This window comes from Sciurus vulgaris, assembly GCF_902686455.1.
Source record: "Sciurus vulgaris genome assembly, chromosome: 11".
Taxonomy (NCBI): Eukaryota; Metazoa; Chordata; class Mammalia; order Rodentia; family Sciuridae; genus Sciurus; species Sciurus vulgaris.
In genome coordinates this window covers 109,401,473-109,425,757 of record NC_136472.1, presented here as the reverse complement: position 1 = coordinate 109,425,757, position 24,285 = coordinate 109,401,473, and the positions used below count along the sequence as shown (strand labels likewise).

The following is a 24,285-nucleotide window of genomic DNA, read 5'->3' as shown; positions in this document are numbered from 1 at the left end:
GCAAAGGATAGAGGAGGACTGTGAAAAGGGACAGGTGTGCCACTGGTCTAATGTCCCCATTCAGCTGAGTTCACGGAAGGCTCCGAGGGCCACTTCTCCCCCACAAAGCAGGCCACTGACTCCAGGCAGGAGTTAGCAGAGGCGAAGAACATCAGAGAATGAGCAAGCGCCCAGCCCAGGTGCCTGAGGCCCTACCACCACCCCACCCCCCGTGCATCAGTATCCTGAGCCATCACACCGTCCCACCTTCTCCCAGTTTGCCCTGTACTGAAATCTAGCCGATTCTCCACCAACAGAGCCTCACGCATACCCTAAAGGAAAGCATTCCCAAACTAGCCCAGTCCACTTTCCTCCCATCTTCTACCCTCTTCACACCGCCCCTGTTTCAGCTCACGACCTAGGTAGAGAGGGGCCCTGTCCCCACACAGACACTGTCACCGTTTGGCACCTCCTACCTAGAAATGACAGATCTTGTTCAAAGCTCAGTCATCCCCCAAAGTCTGGCCAAATGCCACCCCCTCCATGAAGCCCTCCAGAATCTTCTATTGGAATCATTCCATTCTTGTCCTCTTCTTCCTCCTCCCTCACTTACACGATAGCTGAGCATGTGATCTGCTATATGATACAGACACACACAGCCAGGTACACATGGCAATATTCCTGTTCCACTGTTACTTACGAGGGATTGATTTATATCTCTACACAACCCCTTAGCAACAACCTGGCACACAGTAGGTGCTTGGTAAATGTTTGTGAACTGACTGTATGACTAAGGCCCTGTTCTAGGGACTTCTTTAAACCCTGAGTGGCAAGCTATTACTGGGTCTTGATTAAATGTTTTAAATGAAACAGGATAGAGAGAAGGAGGTGAAGATATCAGAATGTATGGTAAAGATAAACAAGGTTTCAGAAAACCAAGGGCTGTATGTTCTCCCTCATGTGGAAACTAGAGGAGAAAAATAAAAATGGGGGGGGGGGACATCTCAGGAAAATGGAAGGGAGATCAGCAGAGAGAGGAAAGGGACCAGGGGAGGGAGAAGGGGATGGAAAGGAGAAATACTGGGGACCAATATTTACCAAAGTGTACTGTTGTATGATACGCATGCACAAACGTGTACCAACGAATCCCGCCATTATGGATGATTATAATGCACCAATAAAAATATGGAACAATTTTTTTTGAAAAATAAAGATAAATAGAGTTTCACTGAACTTTTGGCTTAAGGGATATTCCTATGTGTCCTGGGTTGGGGTGAAAACCATAAGGCTTGCTGAGGGACAAGCCTCCACTGGAGGATAAACTCCCAAATTAGGGGAAAAAAAAAAAAGTTGTCAAGTGCATCATCAAAAACAACTTCTGAAGAATCCGGGGGGGGGTGGGCATTACACACAGCAGTCAATCCTCCCCCAGCTGGGCTTCCCCACAGCACCCTTGATGGTAGGCTCTGGAATTAGGACAAGGGTCGGTCACCAAACCCAGGACAGGCTCTCTAGATTGCCTGGAGCAAAGCACAGGGCTCCAGGGTGAGCAGATCTGTGACCAGCTTCACGGATAGAGGATAGAGGGCAGGTAGGATTTAACCCTTGGTTAACCAGCTACGTACCTGAGAAGCAGTTAATCTAAATGCTAACTGGATTTTATACCCACAGAACCGTGTTCCCAGATGATCCAGGGAGGCAAAGCCTCCTCCCAAGATTGCTAACTCAGACCCCTGATGAAGAAGATCACCTGGTCCTGCACAGGGCTCTGGGTGTTGTGCTGGGGGCCCCTCCCTGCCTCCTGCCTGACCTGGCACCTGTCCCTCCTCACCACCTGCCACCACTACCCCCAACTGCTACCCGGGAGTCACACTGCAGGCCGCAGATCTCTACGTAAGTTCCATAGCCTCCCTCCTCAGCAGCTCTTATCCCTCTCAACAATGAATTTCTCAGCCCTAATTAATGCAAGGAAAGAAATGATACACATTTCTCTGTTGCTTTAAGTTACAGCGAAGTTGGACACTTTGAGGGAAGAGCAGCCTCTAGCTAAAGGGTCAGATAAGCTAAAATCAATATGAGTCACCACCTTTGAATCTTTTAAATCACCACCTTCCTTTCCCTGGCCATCCCTGACCCAGACCCCTACAGTTGGCATGGAGTGACCTCCAATCTTCAAATGACCATCCATTTAATTTTTACCAAATAATGGTAAAGGACAGACTTCACCTACCTCCTCTGCCCAAAAAAAAAAAAAGTACTACAGCCTCTGGTAGCAATCAGACAGCTCAGAACAAGAGAAATAACCTGAGAGTATACCATAGAAACAATGAGAAGGAGACATTCAGAGGACCTGTTAATAGAAGCATAGCATCTTAAACAATGGAGGTGAGAACCTGGTTCTTGAACAAACCGGTCAAAGTCACCTGTTATGTCACTGAATATAATTACCCTGACGTGATCAGACCAAACTGACATAAAATTCACAAACTCAGAAGATGTAAGAGAGGGTTGTGAGACAAGTGAAAAGGACTGAACCCATGATTTAAGGGAAGCAGTGCTTCAATAGAGAAGACATGCAGCTACCTTACAAATACCACCAGGGCCGCGGCCTATAGTTCCTGTGAACCCCAGAGTAGACAGAACAGCTGGGGGTATGGGAACATCATGAAGATGGCTCAAGCTGCTCAGGAACAGGAGCATCTACCTGCTGGGGGTTCCAAGGAGAGGCTGGGTGACACGGAGCCCATGCCGGCCTCAGAACAGGGCTGGCCATCCACGTACCTTCCAGCCCGTCTCCTGTCACAGCAGAACAGGTAGCACCAGAGCCAGGACACGGGGCTGTCGGCCCACGGGGCAGGGAGTGTGTGTTGGGGTTCAGCTCTCCATCTGCCCTCGCAGGACAGTGCAACGTGTCTTCTACCACCCTCCCTGGACCGGCCACGGGGATGTGACAGAAGTCGGCTCCGAGTCTCCTTAATTCCGAGTTCCCAGCTGGCCTCCAGGGCCGGGTGGGACCTCTAGTCCACCTGTCCAAGTTTAGCTCATGTTTTGGAACTCTGTTTTCTTTTGTTTTAGGGTGTGGGTGGTAGATGCCAAGCAAGACTGTCCCCCTTTCAGCTTCTCTTTAAAAAAAAAGAAGAGAAAAACAAAACAACTCAACCCCGTAGCCCAAGGCCCACTTCGCTGTGGGCGGCCTACATGAGCTTCCTTTATCCAACCACAAAAAGACATCGGTGGAGCCAGCGAGGGGCCGGGAACAGAGCTGCCAAGCCAGCGGCTCCTCCGTTGAGGTTAGCAGTTACCCAGGGGCCAGGAGCCGCCGGCGAGAGCAAACAGCCCGCGCCCCTCGTTACACAACGCTGGCTTATCTCCCCCGTGCCTCTGTCGGTTTGCAGGCATTGCGCAGTGTGACAACCACAGCCAAGACTGGCCCACGGGAGATAGCCGTCTCTGCTCGCTATCAGGGCAGCAGGAGGGGAGCCCGGGACGGTTAGCCGCGACTCAGACTCCCGGTTTCTATTAAAAGAGAATCAGGGGACGGGTAACAGTCCAGCAGGCCAGCTTCCTAGCCACTTCCTTTGATCCTGCTTGCTGAAGTCCCTCTCCCCTGTGTCCTGTCCCACCCTGGGGCCACTCAGGAGAGGTGGCAAAGGTCCACTTCTGGTTGGTTCATCGAATCTCTGCAGAGTGCCAGATGGGAGTTGCCAGGAGGAGGTCTCCCTGGGAGCTGATGATCTCCCTCTAAAGGCCTTTCAGAGGGCTCTTGAGGGCCAGAGAGGGACAGCTGGACCCATGTCTACAGAGTGAGCATCGGAGGGAGTTCTGGTCACACCGTCTCCTTCAGAGGCTCACAAGTGCCCCAGAATAAAATCCGAAATGGAACCACCGTTGACATTTACTGAACAACTACAGTGTCCCAGCACTGTGCAGGATGTGAACAGCATATTCTCTGAAATCCACAGGAGCTCCCACCAGAGGACCAGGACACCACAGTCCACCATGCTTCATGGCCACCATCACATGGTTTGCAAACAGCATGAGAACCTGGACTCAGCCCTGCCTGGCTTCTGGCCCGTGTTCCCTCCACTCCTCCACGCTGCCTTTCCTACACCTGGCCCCGCGTCTGTGGCACCTCCACATGCCCCAGCCCACCCCGCAGCACGTATCGCCCTCAGTCCTGCCAAGGGAAGTCACTGCTCACTCTCTCCCCAGCCCTGACCATCAAGTTCCTTCCTCCTGTCCTCCTCTTCAAATCCTATTTATCCTTTAATATCCCATGCAAATGCTCCTTTCCCCAGGAGCCTCACATTCATCGTAACTGGCAGGACACAGTATTTGCAGGATTGCTAGCTAAGCATCTTTCTCCCTGGCTGGAAAGTCCCATGAGGTGGTGGCCACATCTTGCTCATCACTGTTTTCCTGTACCTGCCCCAGTGCCCAGCACGTGAATTCAAAAAAAATTTTACAATGAAAAGTCAATCATTCCAGATTTCACCCCTGAAAATACATCTACCATAATCTTCCCATTATCTTCTACTCTCGCACACAGTGACCAACATACACTGAAAGTATTTTAGGTCCCCTGTTCCAGTTAGAAGCTCCTGAAGGGCAAGTCCCATGTCTTATTAATCTTGGTATCTCAAAGCCCCTAACACAGGGCACTGCCCATAAATCTTGAAGATGCCATGTGCGTTCATCTGCTCAGGCTGACAGCAGAGAGGTTAATGAGGGCCCCAAAAGGCAGGTCTCCACACCAGAACAACCCAGCAGCCTCAGAGACAAAGACCTACAACTGCTGTTCCCAAGTCCAATTCTACTCTAGCCTCCTCCTTGGGCAAGTGGGGAGCAGACCTGGTGGTCACAGGCAGGAGAGTAAAGGCGGGCCTTCCACAGGTTGGGACTGGATCAGTGGCTCTGGTTTTGCCACTAGCTTGCCACGACATCACATCATGTAACCTCTCCGAACCTCCAGTCACTCCCCATTAAATAAGTGTCTTCAAATGGACTTTAAGGGCCCTGTCACCTTGAGCACCCTCACCTGCCAAGCTGGGAAGAGTTAGGAGAGCCCAAGATGGTGAGCCGAGGGATAGGAGAGAGGGGCACGGATGCCCCTTGATACTAGTCCTCATCCTCCAAAAACACATGAGCACTAGCTGAGAAATAAGCCAGTCCCTTTGTCAGCGAGGACGGAGAGCATGATACGAACATGGGTCTGAAATAAATGAAAGGGCAAGAGCAGATACTGAAAGGAATTGTCAATAAACAGCTTCCCTCCAGTTAAACCCGAATTTTTCCCCGCATATGTACGCTTTCACGGATCCGGTTTGAAACGTTCAAATTAGCACAACCTGGCCTTAAATACTGTGCAAAACACATAGTAAGCATTTTGCTTTTATTTATGTCATCATTGGTTTCAATGGGAATGACTCATCCTTCCTCTTTAACACTCGGTTCTAATATGGTTTACTATAAATAATGCAGAGAGAGAGACTGAGCACAGGGCCCCTGCACAGCAGGTCACAACACAGCCAGGCCAAGCAGACTGGCCTAAGGTGAATCTCCGCTCAGCTGACGGGCCAGTGATGCTCCAATGGAGAGGAAAAGCAAACATCCTCCCTCACGGTCCCAGGGCTCAGGGCAGGTAATGCTGTCAGGAAAAGAACTGACAGGCAATGAATCTGTGCCAGGCACCGGGCCAGGATTTGAATACAGAGCTCCCTTACCTTCCAGAGCCTTCCAAAAGGTGGATCAAGATTCAAACTCAGACCACTGTGCCTCCCTTGCTGCTCTCTTGGGATATTCGGGTCAAAGCTCAATCCATCCTTTCCGGCCCCGGCTACTGGTGATGGTCCAAGTTGTTTTGTTTTTTTCAAGTTCCTCCCCAGGAGCCTGAATTCCCAAGAGGCAAAACCACAAATGCAGAAACATTACAGCTAAATAAGAGGAGGCTTCCCCCAGGCCCAGGTAATCCTGGTGGCTCTTCCTCACAGGATTCCAGCTGCAGCAGGGATAAATCACAGCCTGGGCCTCGTCCACCTCCCACGAAGGAGCGAGGTAAATGTTCACCCCAGCTGACAAGCCCCAATCCTCCAGAACCTGCCTTCCACTTATCCTGTACCACAGTCAGTAGATTTGTCACTGAATTATTTTGGCCATTTCCCAAAGTCAAATCTACCCTTTCAAAAGACAAAGCAAAGGAACACAGTGCAAGCTTTGGAAGGGATTCCAAAAGGCAGTTTTCAGGACACCTCAGGCACAGCAGCATCCTGCGATCAAGGGACCCTTTGCAGATAAGTGGCTTCTTTATAACAGCAGCAGCACTTTGCAAATGGGGACGTTTGTGGTCACAACGCGCTTACAGTGTTCACCTATTATTTCACTACTGATGATAATACGCACAAGGTTCAGACGATCATCAATTTAACAGTGCTCCAAACAAAAGATTTCTCTGATCCTTTTCATAGTTTCTCCCCGGGGTAAAAGAGCCGGTTTACAGGAGCCTCGCTCAACAGCTCCATCGTTCCCACGCATCCGGTTCCATCACTGCTCCGCGCTCTGTAAACATAGTGCATCTTCACGACCACGGACAAGGTGGTCATTTTTTTACGAGAAAAGAGAATGGGGCTCAGAGAGGCCAAAAGACTTGCCCAAGACACACAGCCAGTAAATTTTAGAGCTGGGTGTTTATCCAGCGTGCCTCATCCTGCAGCCTGTGTTCTCCCCGGCACGTCATGCTGTCCCTAGAAAACAGCCTCCCGAAAAGTCTGTTTCTTGAGTGAGGCGCCCACCCCACCCCCACCCCCAATTCCTGGGCTGTATTTCGCTATCTTCAGCATCTCCTGGACTTTGCGCGCTGTTTCAACTTCCCGGTAATTCTGCCCCGGTGGATACCCCCTGCTCTAAATAGCACACTCCATGATCGGCAAACATTGCAAGGACATCAAAACAAAGCTATCAGTTGGGTGCCTGGCTTTAGCAGCCAGTCCAAACTCTTTTGTTTGATTCTCAGACAGCTTATTGACCAGGTGATGGGGTCAGAAGTTTTCTCCTCACCTAGCCACTTTCAGAAGAAGAGGCAAATTCAGGGCAGGTAGAAAAAGTCCAGTCTTTTAAAAGCTCAGATTGACCATTTTAATAAGCACTTAAGACTTACTAGCCAACTGGGAGGGCTAGAGAGGATTGAAGGAGGAAAAGACAGGCACTCAAGAAGCCAAGATGGCCCGCGCCTCGCCCTCTTGTGTGAACGTGGGCAGAGGCAGCACACTCGGTGCCATGTTCTCAGGGACTCTGCTGTCCACATGAAGAGGAGAAGAGTGGGTGAGCACAGGAAGCTGATAAACTGTGTGATACACGCAGCTGGCAGTTTTGACAAGATACCTGTTTTCTTCCACGCATCTCTGCCCTGATCTGAAAGGGGTCTCATCTCCCACCCGTCCCTTTTTCTGAACACACCACCCCTCGCCCTGACCCCAACAGTTTATCTTTGCATATTGGAAAAGCTGGCACTTATCAAGTCATCTACTCCTCATAGATTGTTCAGCAGACCACGGGGTTATCAGTGGAGCTGATACAGGAAGATAAACAGCAACCTCTTATGCAAATAGTATTAAGAATGTGGGACTGGCCACAGGACAAAAGCAGATTTTAGGAGAACATGAATCTTAACACTTTTCCTCCATTCCAGCCCCCAGGACCCGGAGAAGATTCTCTGGGTGGGTTTTCTCCTCCTTTTCGGGTAGGGAAAAGCATATTGGACCAGCCTGCTTTGCAGAAAAGAGTGGTAGTTCTATGTGGGATGAACACAAGCCCTCGCTGTGGCCAGAAGCTTCACCTCCTCCCAACTGCCATTTCATTTTTTCAAGACTTCACAACCACTGGAATGTGCTTTGTTCAGATTGAGGAGGTGAAGGACTAACCAAGAGAGAGAAGTGTACTCCAAGGTGGGTGCAGGGGTCAGAGGGCGGCAGGAGGAAAAAACAAATCCACAGAAAACCAGGAGTTTGGGGTTCTGAAATGCAGGCACATGACCAGGAGATGCTCCGAGGATCTGCCTTTGCACAGACAGAGGCGGACAGCAGCCTGGGGTCCAGGTGGCATCTTTTCAAACCCTTCTCATTATTCGAAGGCCAAACTCACATCAAGAACCAAGAGGCCAGTGGCTCCAAGGGACAAAAGAATTGCACTCAGAGGGACAGAGCAAGCTGCTTCTCACACCAGGCTGCAGGCTGGGGAGGGGGGAAAATGGGAGAATGACAGAATCCAGGCTGGCCAGAATGAAAGACTGAATGGAATAGGCTAATTTACACAGGAAGTAAGCACTTACCAGACCCTTCATCTCAACACACAAAACCCTCGGCCATATCTGGAAGCAATTACATCCAGTTAACATGATCTGCTTGCCACTAAAATTAACTGCAAACAGAAATATTTTTCACTTTTGCAACAGGGGGATGCAAAGTTTGGCCTATTCCGCACCCACCCCCACCCCCAGCCCCAGCCATTGAATCTGGTTGCTGGGGAATATTTAGCAGCTACTCAGTTCAAAACAACAAAAACCACTCTTATAGCCATCAGGGCACAGAAAGTAAAATAGTGGATAATTATGAAGGGCGGGGAGAGCGGGGGTACTGACGACCATTGTGCTGGAAATAGGGGAAAGGGGCCAGGCACACGGGCCCTACATGGGTCTTACAAGTCAGGTCTGGTTTTCCGCTCTGAACTTCAAGGAAAGAAAAGTGTTTTTAGAGTCACTCAATTTAGCAGCCGCTTCGCATTGTTTTTAGGTACCATCTTTATCCCTTCTGCCAAGGGGGCGGGGGTGGGGGGATGTAGGGAGGTAGACTCACAAATGTTAGCAGATCCTTAATTTAGCAGATCATTTAGGGGACAACTGTCACGATTTAACTTTTGCATTGAACATTTCCAATCCCTACGCTATGAACGCCTTCGAAGCAGCTTTCACCTGCTCTAATCCACATAAGAGCTGCTTTTTGTTTGAGATGCGTAGTTTTAGGACAAGCCTAAAAGGAGGTAGAATTTGCCTCCTAGGTGTGTGTGTGTGTGTGTGTGTGTGTGTGTGTGTGTGTGTGTGTGCGCGCGCGCGTGCCCAGAAATGAGCCAGCGTCCCTTTCTGCAAAACCCTAGGTGCCACTGCTTGACTTGCTACCCATTCTTGCGCTCCTCCTCCCAATCGGATAGGAACTGATTCTTATTTTTCCATGACTGCTGTCAACAATGCCATAAATGCCAGAGACAGATGGACAGGTTTGTTTTAAAGTTCCTGAGGAGGCGCCATCTCCAGCCCCTTTCCCCACCAGCCCCTCTTTTCTGGGCCAGACTCTGGAGTGCATTCCCCCAAAAGTGCAGTTCACTCCTTTGTCACCAGGGGCCTTTAAAACGGCAGCAGCAGCCGCAGCAGCAGAAGTAACGCATCCATTTGCCAGACAACTCACAAACATCTTTTCTAAAAAAGAGTCAGGCAGAAGTTTCCCTCAAGAATGAGGTCAGACACTGCTGTTCTCTGCAAAAATCACATTTAGAAACATTACTGGCGGGAGGGGAAAGGGGGGCAACTTAAGTACCCTTTAAGGATTTGGGGCTAGGAGGGGGAAAAGGAAAAAAGCGCTGTGCCATCCTTTGTCATTTTTTTAAAGCCTGATTTCACATTGAGGAAAAAATTAAAGAATTTTGCACATGCCTTCAAATCTACAATCTGAGGCCACCTGCACAGCCGGACGACGCTCCGCTAACGTGTTCTGGATGCGTCCACCAGCATAACAGTACACCGCCATGGAGAACTGCTGTTATGAACTTCATCTCACAGAGGAGGAAGCAGAGTGGTTAGAAAATGTGTCCTGGTCACACAGCCTCTAAGAGATGGGTCAGTCCAAACCCAGGTTCCGTTCTGGACAAGGCGGCCCGCCTCTCACTACCGTGCAGCCAGCAAGCACAGGAAATTCAGATGAGAGACGGCGAATGCTCTCCTCGGACTCACTCCCAGAAACAGCCCTTGTTGGCATGTGGGGTCCTTCCTTTCCCCGATCCCTCTCCCTCTCCTTCTCTCCCTGCTGTCACCACACAGCCATCCAGGCATGGAAACAGTTAAGCTACCCTCAGTGCATAAATCAAAAGTTCAAGGCTGCAACATACCACAACGATTCCCTCTTTACATATGACAAGAACCAGAGAGGGGCTTGCAATCCCAAGCATCCTGCGCAGGGTCTCCCCGGCCCGCACAGGTTATGCCGCCAGGGTCAGGGCCGCAGACCTTTAGCGGCAACATTCATTTCCTGAACAGGACAAGTTCTCCCGACCATAAAGCTAATAAGAACTTCCTCGCACGGCGAGCTCCGGCTGACAGGGCTACTTGTCACTGGCCACGCAGGAGGAGACCGCTGGTTCCCATTAGTGGGTTATGATGCCAGGTGCTACTAATAAGGTACCTCGGCCAGAAACAAGAGCCTGCTAAGTTGTCGCTCCAACTCTGGAAGCAATCAGGTCAGGGCTTGGGGGTTGGGGAGGGGCCTTTTTTAAAGAAATGGGCGGTGGGGGAGTGGGGCTTGGTCGTGGTAGACCCCCGAAGCACCTAACCTGCCAAATGGCTTAAATAAATAAATTTCCAACAATCCCTCCACATTTCCCCCAGCTACCATAAAAGACTCCCCCAAATTAACACTCATAATGTTTCCCCCCGCACTCCAGGCCTGATGGATCACCCTGAGGGCCATTATAGTCGGCCACATCTGCTTCTCACTATGGCAAGGAGAGCGTGCCAACAGGCCTAATGGCATTAAGATCACAACGTTCAGCTAATCCACTTAGAGAGCGAGGCGGGCAAGGGTGGCAGGGGGCTCAGTGGCTCCCTTGTCAGGCCGGGGTCACAAGGGAAGCGGGAGGTGGGGAGGCACCTCATGTTTGAGTCCCCGCCGTGCGCTCCAGGTTACAAGTGATTTCGTTTAATATGTTTTAGAAAACCATCGAGGAGCAGGGGCTAACCTCACTTCACAGAGGGTGTGACAGCTCAGAGCTGTCACTTACCCAAATTCACACTGTGGCACTAGCATTCAAGCCCAAGTCTATCAGAGATAATGACATGATGGCGTGCTCCTCTTGCTTTTAGCAGGCATGGGGGGGCGGGGTGTAAGTGTGTCTTTATTTCTTATTTCTGGGGGCTCCAAATGGCCCTAAAGATGGGACAACTCGAAAAACCATTTCGACTGGTCCAGAGATTTTCCTCTTCTTCAAACTACCTGTGATTGAGTCTTCTAGTAACGTTCTCAGTAACGCCCTAGTGTTTCAGGAAGTTCCTTCTCTTGCCTAACTTGCATCTTTCCTACTGCAACACTGAACACAATCTGTTCACACTGGAGAAAATTAGGTCTGAGGACAGAGTGCAAAGTGAGCTGGGGATTTAGAATGAAGCAGGGTTTTCTGAGTCTTTAGCCAAAGTTTCCATGCTGACAATAAAGTACCGGATCCCCTCCTTGCAGCTGCAGAGATAAGCCCCACGTAGGCAAAACCCAGCCATAGTTTTTCCAGACTGAGCCAGCATAATAAGGACAACGGGGCTTTTAAGGGGAAACAGTAGAAAGGGGAATTTCTGATTATGCTGGCACGAAATTAACAGCATGGGATTTTTATTTTTGTAAATGGGTTTCTTTTTCTCTCCCTTTTTCTGTTTTTCAAGTCAGCATAAAAGGCTTCTATCCCTAGAAGTTGGTCTCTCTGTGTTAGTAAGAGATGACATAGTACTTACTCCTGAGACCTATCAGCCTGCATCCCCAGTGACCTGAACCCTTTGCTATAAGCAGCATCCCCACTAAAACCAGGAGGCCAGACCTGGTCACCCAGCTGCAAGGAGCATGGAGACAGAACACTTGGACACAAAGCTGGCACCTTCCCTACTTTACCATGAACTCTGACCTCTCTGACTTTCTAGGGCCCATCAGGAATGTAAAACTAGCACCCACCTGACAAAGCAGCTAGAGAGTTGAAGGCAATCCTGATCATGGACGCACTTAGCCTAGAACCCCATACGTGAAGCACTGGAAATGGTGTTGCTAATTCCACTCTAAAGCATCCCAAGGGAAGGAGCTCTAGACCACCCAGCACCCCACACCCAACCCAGCCCCCCCCCCCCAGCAAGGTGGCAGCTGAGGCCCTCCCTCTTCTGTCACAGTGATTTGCATGCCTGGCCGCCTGCATGGACAACAGAACACTGCATGGGTGAGCAGCATTTGGACCTGACCATAGTGGAGCACTGCCCAGCTAAATATAAACGAGCACTGGATGACTCACCAGGCCTCAGGTCAATGGGACAAAGAGTACCCTGGCCACCACGGGCCCAGAGATCCACTTCCTGAGGAAGGTGCAGGTGCACACTGTCTGGGTCCCGAATATGCAGCACCCAAGGCAGCAGTTTTACAGCACTGGATGGACTGACACCCTATGCAGAAGGACAGTCTCTGGAGGGTCTGGAGCAACATGAACCCATCTTTTGGCCTGCACTTAACTTCTAGCACGACCACTTCACAACAGCCAATGGGAATACAACAATAGACACATCAGACAGCGTGGAGCTCACACACCACTCTGTGCCTGGGACAAGTATTTACTGATTGATCCTTACTATCCCCATTTTAACAATAAGCAAACAGGCACAGAGAGGTTAAGTAACATAACTACAGTCACACAGTTGGTAAGTAGTGAACTCAGGATTCTGATCCAGAGAGTCAAAATGCACATCACCACTTCTGTATAAAACATGGGTCTGGAGGTAGCAGGGAAACGTTGTGGCAATTTTTTTCTTTCTACCAAAATAACTGCCAAAGAGTCAGCACTTTCACCTAATGCAGCCAAAACAGAACCTAAGAAAACCTTCAGTTATCATGGAAAATTCAAGAACTCTGCAATGGCACACTTGTATTCATTTAGCAAGACTCTTAAGTCTTATACTTGGGCTTTCAGTTGAACTTGTTTTAAAGTCATTAATAAAAAAAAAATTTAAAGTGGTTGGAAATGTGTTTCTTCTGAATTAGCAAGAAATCAAAGCACTCCAAATGGAATTTGATTTTAACAGTTTAGGATAATGACATTTTAAAGATTCATAATAGTTTTCCTAGAACACATAGGAGGAAAAGTGTTGCTAAACTCCAGTTCCCCCATCCCCCTTGCCACCCCAGCCATTAGCGGCCCCATTCACTAGTGACAGCAAATTATAAGGGGACTTCTTACTGAGATGAAAGAGGCAACTTTCCTCTATTGGAAATGAAATAAAAGAAATCATCTCCAAAAGTTCCAAGAGTTCAGTCTAGATTCCAGGGGGCTCAGTAACCCTAAGCAGGTTAAAGTATTCAAAAAGGAAGTCAGAGCAGAGAGAATAAAATCAAACTGACCCCCATCTTGACTAGGCTGACCAGTCATTCCAGACACCAAAACCGAGCAAAATGCAATTAACCAAAAGGGCTTCATGAAGTTGTGACCAGGTACACAAGAGGTCAAAAATATATTTTTTTAAGAGTTCATCCAAGCACCTAGGTTTTATAAATGAAGAAAACAAAGCTCAGGATGGAGGAGGAACTGACCATGGTGACAGAACTAAAAAATGGAGAGCTGAGTCTAGAGCCCTGGTCTCCTCAACAGCTGGGCACACCACTACAGGGCCTCTACCTTACTAGCCTCACAACCAAAAAGCTCTGCAAAAGAGCCCAGGAGGCTATGAACCAAGTCATTCATCAGCCCTCAAAAGGACACTTCCTGGAAACAGAAACAGATTCAAAAACGATTTGGGCAAATCTGTGAATGACAGAGCAGCCATAAATAGCTACTAAGAGAAGCTCATATACACCTGACCTTTAGAATTGACGTCAAGGAAGATGGCCGCAGGCTCCACCGGTGGTATCTTAGGGATGGTGTTGGCAACCAAAGATTAGGTCAGATGGATCTGACCCAGAACAGCGCTGTCCATGTTCTTATATGGCCTGCAGTAGAGTGCCCAGGACTGTGAGCTAAAAGGCAAGCAGAGTGTCCAGCTCTACCCATTTATAGTCGTGTGACCATGGGCAAGTCACTTGCTTGCTCCAAATCTCATTTCCCTTACCTGTAAATTCAAGCCCAAAATGGTGCCTCATCCCTTATCCAAATCCCTTGGGTGTTTCAGAAACCAGATTTGTTCAGATTTTAGAGAGGCATCCTGGTGCCTATGTGTTTAACAGCTCCAGGGGAGTCTAGGGCAGCACTCTGTAATCAAACACATTAATATTTTTGCAGCAAAACATATGAATATTCAAAATAAGCAGGATAAATATAGCCTCACATCAGTTCTGATCAGGTTTTGCCACTAAATGAGTTTGCTGCAAACTTACACAAAACCTTTTAGCTTTCAGAGCTTTTCAGACTTCATAATCACAGAACTGGGATTAAGGCCCTATACCCCCTTAGGGCAGGCTGTGAGGTTAGGAGAGATAAAGTCATTAAAGGTGCTTTGCAAAGAACAAAGTGGTACAACTGATAAGGGCATTATTAATATTGTTGTTGTCGCTATCATTATTCCACAGCACTGCTGGCTCCAGAATTTGGGTCGACATCAGAGATGCCCGGCAGAACCACAAAAGGCAACCAAAAGCGGGGTGCAGTGATGTACGCCTGTATTCCCAGCAACTCAGGAGGATGAGGCAGGAGGATTGCACGTTTGAGACCAGCCTCAGCGATTCAACTAGACTCTAAGCAACTTAGCGAAACATGGTCTCAAAATTAAAAAATAAAAGCTGGGCACGGTGGCACACACCTGTAATCCAGGGAGCTCGGGAGGCTAAGGCAGGAGGATCACAAGCAAAGCCAGCCTCAGCAAAAGCGAGGTGTTAAGCAACTTAGTGAGACCCTGAATCTAAATAAAATACAAAATAGGGCTGGGGATGTGGCTCAGTGGTCGAGTGCCCCTGAGTTCAATCCCCAGTATACCCCCCAAAAAATTAAAAAATTAAAAGGAAGGGTATGTGGCTCAGTAGTAAAATACCCCCAGGTTCAATATCCCCAATACAAAAAAAGCAGGGTGGGCAAGAATTTTGAGTAACTGCTAACCTCCCAAATGTGGCCTAAACCAAGGTCAATGGCTATTGGCCCTCTGAAAACAGTGCAGCTGGCCATCTGAAAGAGACGAAAGCTAAAAGCCAGGAAGAACTCTGACATCTCGGACACATGACTTAAGCACCTTTGACCAGCCCCAAGAAGCCTACGAGAAGAACTGACACATGGTCCAGGGAGCTGGCTGAGCCCCTTCCTATGGTTCCTGAGCATCCCCACAAGAACCAGGCAAGGGTTCCTGCTGCGTCTGTGCAGGATGCACCCAGAGGTCTTGTCTGTGTAAGAGCCAGAGGCTCTGGTAAAGATTCAGACCCCGCTGATTCTGAAGCATTAAACCTAGAAACCCATTAAATCCATGGTCTATGCGATGAGCCTAGGGGGACTGAGGGACACAAACGAGGACTACATTCTCACTTAGGTCAGCCGTGCTGTTCCCTGTGATCTTAGCACACACGCACATGACGCTAAGAACAAGGGTGCACCTGGGCCCAGTTGGGCTGGGCCCTAGACCACATCCACAAGAGCCCACATGCAGAACTGCTCAGTTCTCACTTTCAGAGTGAGAACAAGAAAAGAAACTGTGGGGAATGTCCTGTCTTGCAGAAACCTGATATGGCCCTCCCTCCCTCAGACACTACCTGCTGTAACGTGGGCCCACTGGGAAAGATCTGGGGGTTCAAAGCATCTCCTTCACCTGCCTGGAGAATGATGTGGCTCCATCAGATCTTCTGTCTGGCTTCCTTCTGGTTCCGTTAGGTTCGTAAGCCCCATATGATTTACCCAAATGGTCCTTTGGTCTTCCCATCCATCCATGACCACACGGGACGCTGCTTTTACATCTTGCCATCCGTCTCAGGCTCCATGATACATAACTTTGCTAAGTTTCAGTCCACCCATCTGTCCAGTAAATAGGTCCTCCCTCACTCCATACCAGCTTGGGGTCAAACAGGGGCAAGCCTATGGATGGGATTCCATAACAATCCCCGCTTGCTGCCTGACTTCCCAGCACTCTGCCCTTTCTCCCTCTGCAAAGTAAGCATTACTGCTGGGTACTTAATCTTTACCAACACTCTAGCCTATTGGCTTAAAATAAAATAAACCTTGGAGCCTGTCATCTTCCTTTTATTTCCAACCAAGTCCACAGCTCCCTTTGGCATCAAAGTCACCCACTGTTTTGAATTTTTTTTTTCCTTTTTGTTTGTACTGGTAGTGGTGATGATTTTCTTTCCCATCAGAACATTTCTCATCCTGCTGATAGGTTGTGGGCAGGTGGGTGACCGAGACGGAGAAGAATAGGAAACAGGGAAGTAGCACATTAATCCTGGCACTTTTCAGGTGAGGGAGAGGAAACAGCCTCCCACAAAGTACATCTATCGGGAACTTTGACTTCAAAGTCAAGTTTCCCCATTTTCATTTCCTCAGACCCCCAGATCTTTCCACCCATTGTGCTGCCCCAGGTTCAGCTTCTCAGGCGGCAGCAGCTGACTTTCCACCCTCAGTCAAAAGCACGTTCGTCCTGTCAGCAGCCTGAAGCATGATGACCAGGATTCCAGGACGGTGCCTCACCTGGCAAGTCCACAAGAACAGGGACATCCTCTGTGCCACCACAAAGGCAAGACAGCCCAGTGGAAGGCGGTGCTGCAGATACCACACCCTAGATCTGAGCCGACGAGGATGGTGCAGAGGCAAGGCCAAAATAAGATGGGAGACAGAGGGTCAGCTCTTCACCTTCACAGTGACTGCGTGCCAGTTACACGTCTAGCGATTTCTGGATTTTACTTCATTAATTCATCGCCAACCCTGAGGACCGTCTGCATTTTAAAAAGTGAGTAAAGCAAAGTTCAGAAAATTTAAATAACTCTCACTACTAGAGTTGGAGGATTACACCACCCAGGTTCTTTGGAAGATAACACGGCTGGAACTCCATTTCATTTCAGAGGAATGAGGGATCCCGAATGGGATCCTGCAACTCACAGAGAGTGACATCATCCGTGGCCCTCTTGGATAGAAAAAATAAATAAATAAACCTGGACCTGACAAGAGCCAGGAAAAAGTTACTTTCCACCATGACCCATTTCTCAAGGCACATAGCTGCAATAATTCACATCCGGAGATGATAGATCTATCTGGTCAAGTTTGGGGAGGGGGTTTCCTCTTTAGGAAAGTTTGAGCGAAAACAAATATGACTTTAGTCTATTTCTGAGAGGCATTAGCGTCAAGAAGATACACATTCATGGCGGTTATTTTTCGCGCCCACCGGAAAAAAATCGGCTACTTTTAGCTCAGTGACAACTTTCCACAAGGTAAGTCTCAGAGCTGCCGATCAGGCATCATCGGAGCGTGCTGCGGCTAGAGTGATTAGATCACTTCCAGATGCCTCTACCCACCCCCTCACATCCCCCACACCTAAACCAGCACAGAGCTATGGGGGTGAGGGAGAGTGGGGACCAAAGCAGAGAACCCGCCCAAGATCACCCAACAGCAGGCTGAAGGGTGTTCAGGGAAACATTATCATTGACAGCTGGATCTGTGGGTAACATTCATCAGGTCCAGGGACAAGAGGGCAAAATGACAGCCCTACATTTTACGACAGAAATAGGATTAAAAAAACAAACAAACAAAAACTTATTCCCTCTGTCATTTTCTTCCCCCCCCCCCCCCTTTTTTTTTTTCTTTTCTTTTTTTTTTTTTTTTTTTGCGACGCTGGGGACTGAACCCAGGGCCTTGTGCTTGCGAGGCAGGCACTCTACGGACTGAGCTATCTCCCCAAGCCCCACTTCTGATAAGCCATCATCTATACCCTCTGTTCTGTAGCCTTGGTCCTCTTCCAGTCCAGACAACTTCAAGAGGCAGCAAAGTAGGAAGAAGTTAAAACCTGAATTTGAATCCAGCTCTGCCTCTTACTAGGTATATGACTCTGGAAAAGGGACTTTATGCCTGAGTCTTAGCAACGTCCTATGTTAAAAACACAGACACACACACACACACACACACACACACACACACATTACCTACCTCAAGGGTCTATTGTAACAAAAAATGAAATTTCAGGTAAAGCAGGTGATACTGAACAAGCATGTCATGGACTGGAAGAAGGGTTATTTTATAGAGAAGCAAAGGGCAGCCAGAGGAAGCCCATAATAGCCCAGAATAGCATTTAGTTCAATGTGAGCAAGGGTGAGACTACAGGCTGCAAGACCAAGCCTCTTATTCCCATCCTCCCCCCCGAATGTGTCCACAGGAATGGAGAATGAACAAGGGATGGGAGTATTGAGGGGACCGTTCACCAGAAATGGTCATTTGGAACTTGCAACTGTTCCTGTTGCCAGATTTGGACCATGAGAGAACCTTAGAACCCCATTTCTTCCTCTCTTTCCCTCCACTTTATCAGGTACTCCAGGGAAATGAGTATAGACCAAAGAGCAGAAAGATCAAACAGGAATCCTAAAGCAAAAAGAGAGGTAAGAGTCTCGTAAAGATGCTGGGAAAAAAAACATTTTCCTTCACCACCATCTGAAAAATCTGTCCCCTGGGACACTGAAGGAGGTATATTTTTTGCGAGGAAGAGAGGGGAGCCAGGTTCCCAGACAATATGGAGGGAGGGTGTCAGGGCCGGAAGTTCAGCTGCAGGTGCAGGACAGGGGCAGGGCCTACCTGTGCTGCTCCACAGCCTCGTTGTCAGGAAGCTCTACCCCACACACGCTGCACTGCTCCCCGAGGGGCCGGCTCTCTGACTTCATGCCCACGGCCAGCTCACCCAGCTTGCTGAACAGCTCCCTCTGGATGAAGCCCTGGGGCAGCAGGCCCCCATAGGTGCTGAAGTCCATGGAGACGGCCAGAGCAGGCTGCACGTGGAGGCCAGAGGTCACTGAAGACGGCATGCTCAACACAGCGTCAGCCTTGTGGTTGGGCAGCACAGAGTAGATGCCCAGGTGTTTCTCCACTGGAGGTGCCGGAGGTTCCTGTCGGCCAGTGGGTACTTGACCAGCCTCAGCGGGGGGTGGCAGCTGTTCAGCACTCTCCTCTCGTCCATAGTGCAGCTCCCTAGCACTGGTAATGACGCTGCTTCGGGTAGGTGTCCCAGGCCCCTCTTTGCCCCTCTCCTCGATCTTGTCCCCCATCCCTCCTGAGATGCTGGACTCAGCTGCCCCAGGGCTGTCCTGGCCAGGTACCTCATCCACCTGCATCATCTCTGTCTTTACCTCAGCCACCGCAGGGTGCCGCCCACCCCCAGACAGCATCGGTTCCTCAGGCCCTGCAGGTGGCTGAAGAGTTCCCTGCAGGAGAGACTGTCCTATGGTCATCAGACTATCCACTGCGGCTTTAGTGGGACTCATAGCTGAAAGACCAAATGAGGTGGAGACCGAAGGACTCTGGTCCACCATGGGCCCAGGGAGGCTCTGTCCAGCCACACTGGCATACCCACTCTCCTCGCTGGAATGCTTCGAGATGAAGATGTTCTTGAGGTACCGAGCCTTGCGGTCCTCTTCTTCCTCAGCCCCGCCATCAGCCATGGTGGCTTCTGTGTCATTGTCATCGGAGGCCTGGATGGTCTCCAGGATCTTCAGGCACTGCTCCTCCAGGTACTCGATCTCCAGGATCTCCGCTGCATACAACAGATCATCCAGGTCCTCCGCCTTGGCCTGCAGTGTGGCCGTGTATGCATACTCCAGAATCTGCTGGAAGGTCTTTGGGGAGAGGAAATCCAGAGTATAGTGCTGGCTGTTGCGGTGGAAGAGGATCTCAAACATCTTGCTGGTGCAGGCCAGCACTGTCCGGTGGGCATGGAACTCCTGGCTGTCCACCATGATGACCACATCGCATAAAGTCCCAGCCAGTCGCATCTGGTTGGCCTTGCATAGCAGCCCCGTGGGGTGGCTAGGGTTCTGCAGCTGGATCATGCCCATCTTTGTCAGATCCATGGTGCTCCCCTCGGTTCAGGCATGAGGCTCTCTTTCCTTCTGTGCTCTGCGTGGTGGGGCAGGGTGGGCTTACCGGGCCAATGGAGAGGGCTGGAGAAGAGAAGAGAAGAGAAGAGACAAAAAGAAATGAGAGAATAAACAGCTGATTCATAAGTGTCCCTAAGAGTAAGAACTCAAACACTACAACATGCCCCCATCCTGCCAAGTTCCCAGCAAATCTTAAGAGATTTAATGGAACTTCCTAGAAATCTACAAATCTGCCTTGACAAGCCCAGAGATGATGAGAGTGAAGAGAAGGTTCTGCCACAGTATATGCCTAATTTGCTGCTCTATGACATCTGTTAGGTGAAATAAAATGAACATGACAGTAAGTCCTGAGCATTCTTCAAGTCCAAGAGTAGGAAGTTCCTATACAAAGCCAACATTCAGGAAATGCTCAAGCACCTATTTAAAATTAACAAGACTTTAATCCCTTCCTTTAGTCAACTTAAGCACTCAACTTGTATAGCAAAGTTCATCATCAAAACAAAGTTTTTCAAACTTTGCCTCACTATGGTAACCCCAGGAGCCAAGTCAAATCCATCTGGGGCCAGCAGCCTGCAATTGTGGCCCACAGAAATCTATGAGCAATGGACCCTCCTCCCCAGAGCTATTCTCGCTCCATCAGCCAGTGCCTTCCTGAGTCTCTGTCCTTCCACTCTAATCAGGAGTGCACAGACTAACTTGCCCTGACCCCCTCCTTAGGCAGTAACAGGAACACACGTACATAACCCATATGTTAACTAGGGTCACTCCTACTCACAGGTGCTTCAAAGTCATCATATATGTAATCCAAAATCTGAAGTATGTGTGCACACCAGCCAGCGAGAGTGTTAATACACCTGCACACAGTTACATGAGATGCTGTATTTACTCTCCTGCCCCCAAGTGCCTGGTGGACAGAAGGATCTAAAATGTGAAGGAGGCTGGGTCATGAACCCAATGTGAGATAGAAGGGAATATGCTCCCCTACAGTCAGGAATGCTAATGCTGGGCTGGGAGTGAACTCCAGTGTGTCCTACAGACTCCCAGGAGTTGGCAAGTCCTGTGACCAGGAGCAGCAACTGATGCTAGATATGGTTCAGAGGGCACTGTAAGTGATACTGGCAACAACATCTAGGTGCAAGTTACAACCAGTATTAGGAAGACCAGGCTAGGAGACAAAGATCTCTCCCAGAGCCTAAAAAGCCTAAAAGGGCTCCAGAACTCTGAACCCCCTCTAGGGTGTGATAAGTTGCTCAGGCCAGGTCTCTCCCAGCATCTGCGTACCTAAGGCCAATATGCAGTCAGTGGCCTGGGAGCAGGGTGGACAGACCAAGCACTCTTCACACTGCTGGCCTCCACCCTAAAAAGAAGACCCATGAGTTCTGGAGCCGCAAAGTTCAAGCAGAAAGGGTTAACCCGATGGCTGGTTCAGACACTTGCTGCCCATCCCAGGGTGGGGACCAAGGCCGTCATGGGCGCGACCACCATTCATCCTCGTCTGGCCACTCTGCCTTCTGGCAGACATCAGAGAACTAGGGAGAAGCCAAAGAATGGAGGGTTGTCTACCTGAATTCCTTCCTCAAAACGAACCTTTGAGGTCCTGAGGGAAATCAGGTGCTACAGCAGCCGTCTCCCCAGCCCGCCGCTCTGCGCCCGCGATTCGGCCAGCGCTGGCTGCAGCGTTCAGCCCGGCAGCGCGGGGGAAAGCCGGCGCTAACCCACTCGAGCTCTCGGGATCGATCGCACTCTCACACACCCCTAGTTCCCAGCGACCCCCACCGAGACTTTCAGACGACTTCGGCAAACTTGGGGAAGCAACTTTTCCCCAGGACTCAGACGCCTGAAAGGAAATCGAACTAAAACGGAGGGAAATCGAAAGAAACTAGGCAAAAGGCGAGAGTCCAGGCGGGCTGGTCGCCGCTGAGGGCGGCGAGGCGGCGGACCCGGCCCGCGGCGAAGGGGAAGCACAAAAGCCCTGCAGCTAGTTGTGGGAGGAAAGGTGAGAAGAGCTGCGGGCCCTCCCTCTCCGACCCGAGGCCGTGACCCCCGGGAAGCGAACCGCAGGGTCCCCGGCCTGTGGCCGGCCGCGCCAGCTGCAGGCGTGCCGGGCCCAGGAGCATTGAGTCCAGGGGAGCAGGCGAGCAAGTCGGTGCGGAGCGCGTCTGTGCGTTTCAGTGAGTCCGCAGGCCAGCGGGATGGTGCGCATTTCATGCGCGTGCGGGAGTGTGTGAGGGACTGTGCGAGCGAGCCTCAGGCGCGCCTGGGTGGGAAAGGCATCCCGGAACGCATCAGGTGCAAAGCCCCAGCACCCACAGTGCGCGGCCGGGAGCGCACGGCGAGCTCCGGTGCTGCGGCTAGTCCCTCCGAGAGCCGAGGAGGGCCCGCAGCGCTGGAGAGTCTATGGAGCTCCACCCCCCACCCCCCAAAAAGGGGACCAAGTCCAATCAAGAAAAAAGAGCCCACCACGTTTTTTTCTTTTTTTTTTTTCCCCCAAAGAGAAAGAAAACCCAGGCGAGTGCCAGTCCTGCTCCCCTCCGCCTCCAAATCCACTCGTCAGCTCCTCCGATTCTAGCTTCCCAGCCGGCCAGCGAATAAACACACAAATAAATAAACCACAATCCTATCTCACGCCCGCGCACCGGTCCGCATACATATGAGCACCCACCAGCTCTGGGTTCCTCCGCCGGCCCTGGACTGTACAAAGCCTCCCTACCCCCGGCTTTCCGCTCGCACCCTCAGCCCCGGCAGACCTCTCTGTCCCCCACCTCTCAACCGAACTGTGCCCTGGAGAGGAAGGGTTGGGGAGGCAGCTGCTCCCAAGCTGACAGCCGGGGCTCCCCCTTCTAGCTGACCCCAACAGGCGGCGGCGGCGGCTGCAGCAGCAAGAAGGAAACACGCACAAGCCCAGCGGCCGAGTGGCCGAAGCGAGCGCGCCCCCCCAGACCTCTCCGGCCCCAGGGCGCCCGGGCGTGAGGTGCTCGCTGGGCGGTGCGCCCCTCCCCGGCCCCCCACTCACCGCTGCCGAGCTGGGCGCTGTGGGATGGGTGTGCGTGCCTGCTGGGGGGTGTGTGCCTGTGTCGGGGAGGGGTGTTGCTGGGGAACTGTTGCTCTCGATATCACGGCGGCAGCGGCGGCGTCGCCCGGCAGTTCGCAGTACCCGCTCTCATCGCCCTCAACTCCTCTCTGCCGCGAGGTTAGCAAATCACCACCGGCTGCGGCGCCTCCGCCGCGTCCCACGTCAACGCCGAGCCCCCTCCCCTGCGAGGCCCCGGCGCCTCTCCATCTTTAGTGCTGGCGGCCGAGCCCGGCTCCCTGCCCACAGCTGCCCCCCTTGCCTCCCCCCTCCCGCGCTGTCCCCGGGCTCAGCCCGCCCACCCCACCCCACCCCCCCGCACTGGCCGAGCCCGTGCGCGCTCCCCGCCCCACCCCTTCTTTCCTCTCCTTTCCCCTCCCTTCCCCGCGCTCAGCGCTCCGGGCTTCGCCTGACATCTAGCTGCTGCTGGGGCGCCAGCGGCGGCCGCTCACCCGCCAAGCTGAGAGATCCGAGGCGCTAGTGGAGAGGAGTGCAAGGGACTCGGAACCCTTAATAGGGATCCTAGGGATGAGAGGCGAAGAGCAGCTCCCACTTTATCCCCAGGTTTTTCATTTCCACTGCACACGGGTTTAGTTTTCCTCCCTCCATTGCTCAAGCGCAGAGTTTTGTCCCGGGTTCCAATGTTTAACCCAATTCACTGAGTGTTTCGCCTTTCACATTTCCTCGAAGCTCAGGAGTGCATCCCCAGTACCCTCGATATCGGTATTAAAAGGTCGCTTTCGCAGCCCAAGCCCAGGCCTCTTATGTTTTGCGGGTACTAGTCGCCTGCGGCACAGCCATCCGGATTTCGGATTTCAAGAAGTCCCAGGGCTAGAGTTTTCGAGCTCTGTTGAACCAGAAACCGAAGGGTCCGCGGAGATCTATGGTCGTGGGGAGGCATGCCGTCTTAGCTGTCGCGATCGCTATAGCCGAGGTCAGGGCCTGAAAGAAACTTCTCTCACTCCCAGTCTTGAGTATCCCTTTGGCTCAGCCCACACCCCACCCCACCCCCGTCCGTCCCCAGCAACCTGGATGGAAATCGTTCCTGACTACTTGCATCCTGCTCAACCCACAGTCCTCAGTGGCCAAGTGGAAGCTTGGGGAAGGAAGCCCTGGGCCGCTCAAAAGTGCGTCCTTCTCTCAGCTGGTCGCCTCACTTTAGAGGGTGGCATTGAGAGCACTATCTCCAACATAGAGCTACCAAAG

The 24,285-nt window shown here is 51.0% G+C and overlaps 1 protein-coding gene across 3 annotated transcripts in view; it reads right to left on the bottom strand.

The window, feature by feature from the left end:
* ZBTB16 (zinc finger and BTB domain containing 16) overlaps positions 1–23,999 on the bottom strand; it is a 175,134-nt gene extending 151,135 nt beyond the window's left edge. The window contains exons 1-2 of one of the 3 annotated variants that reach the window (XM_079103846.1): positions 23,792–23,999; positions 18,715–20,072 (exon numbers count right to left, since the gene is read on the bottom strand). In XM_079103846.1, coding sequence (XP_078959972.1) covers positions 18,715–19,982 — 1,268 coding nt within the window. In that variant the 5' untranslated portion in view covers positions 19,983–20,072; positions 23,792–23,999. Of the gene's footprint in view, positions 1–18,714; positions 20,073–22,671; positions 22,948–23,022; positions 23,331–23,791 lie in introns of those variants that run through there. The other 2 variants (XM_079103844.1, XM_079103845.1) reach the window with 2 other exon arrangements.
* Between the last annotated feature and the right edge of the window lie 286 nt (positions 24,000–24,285).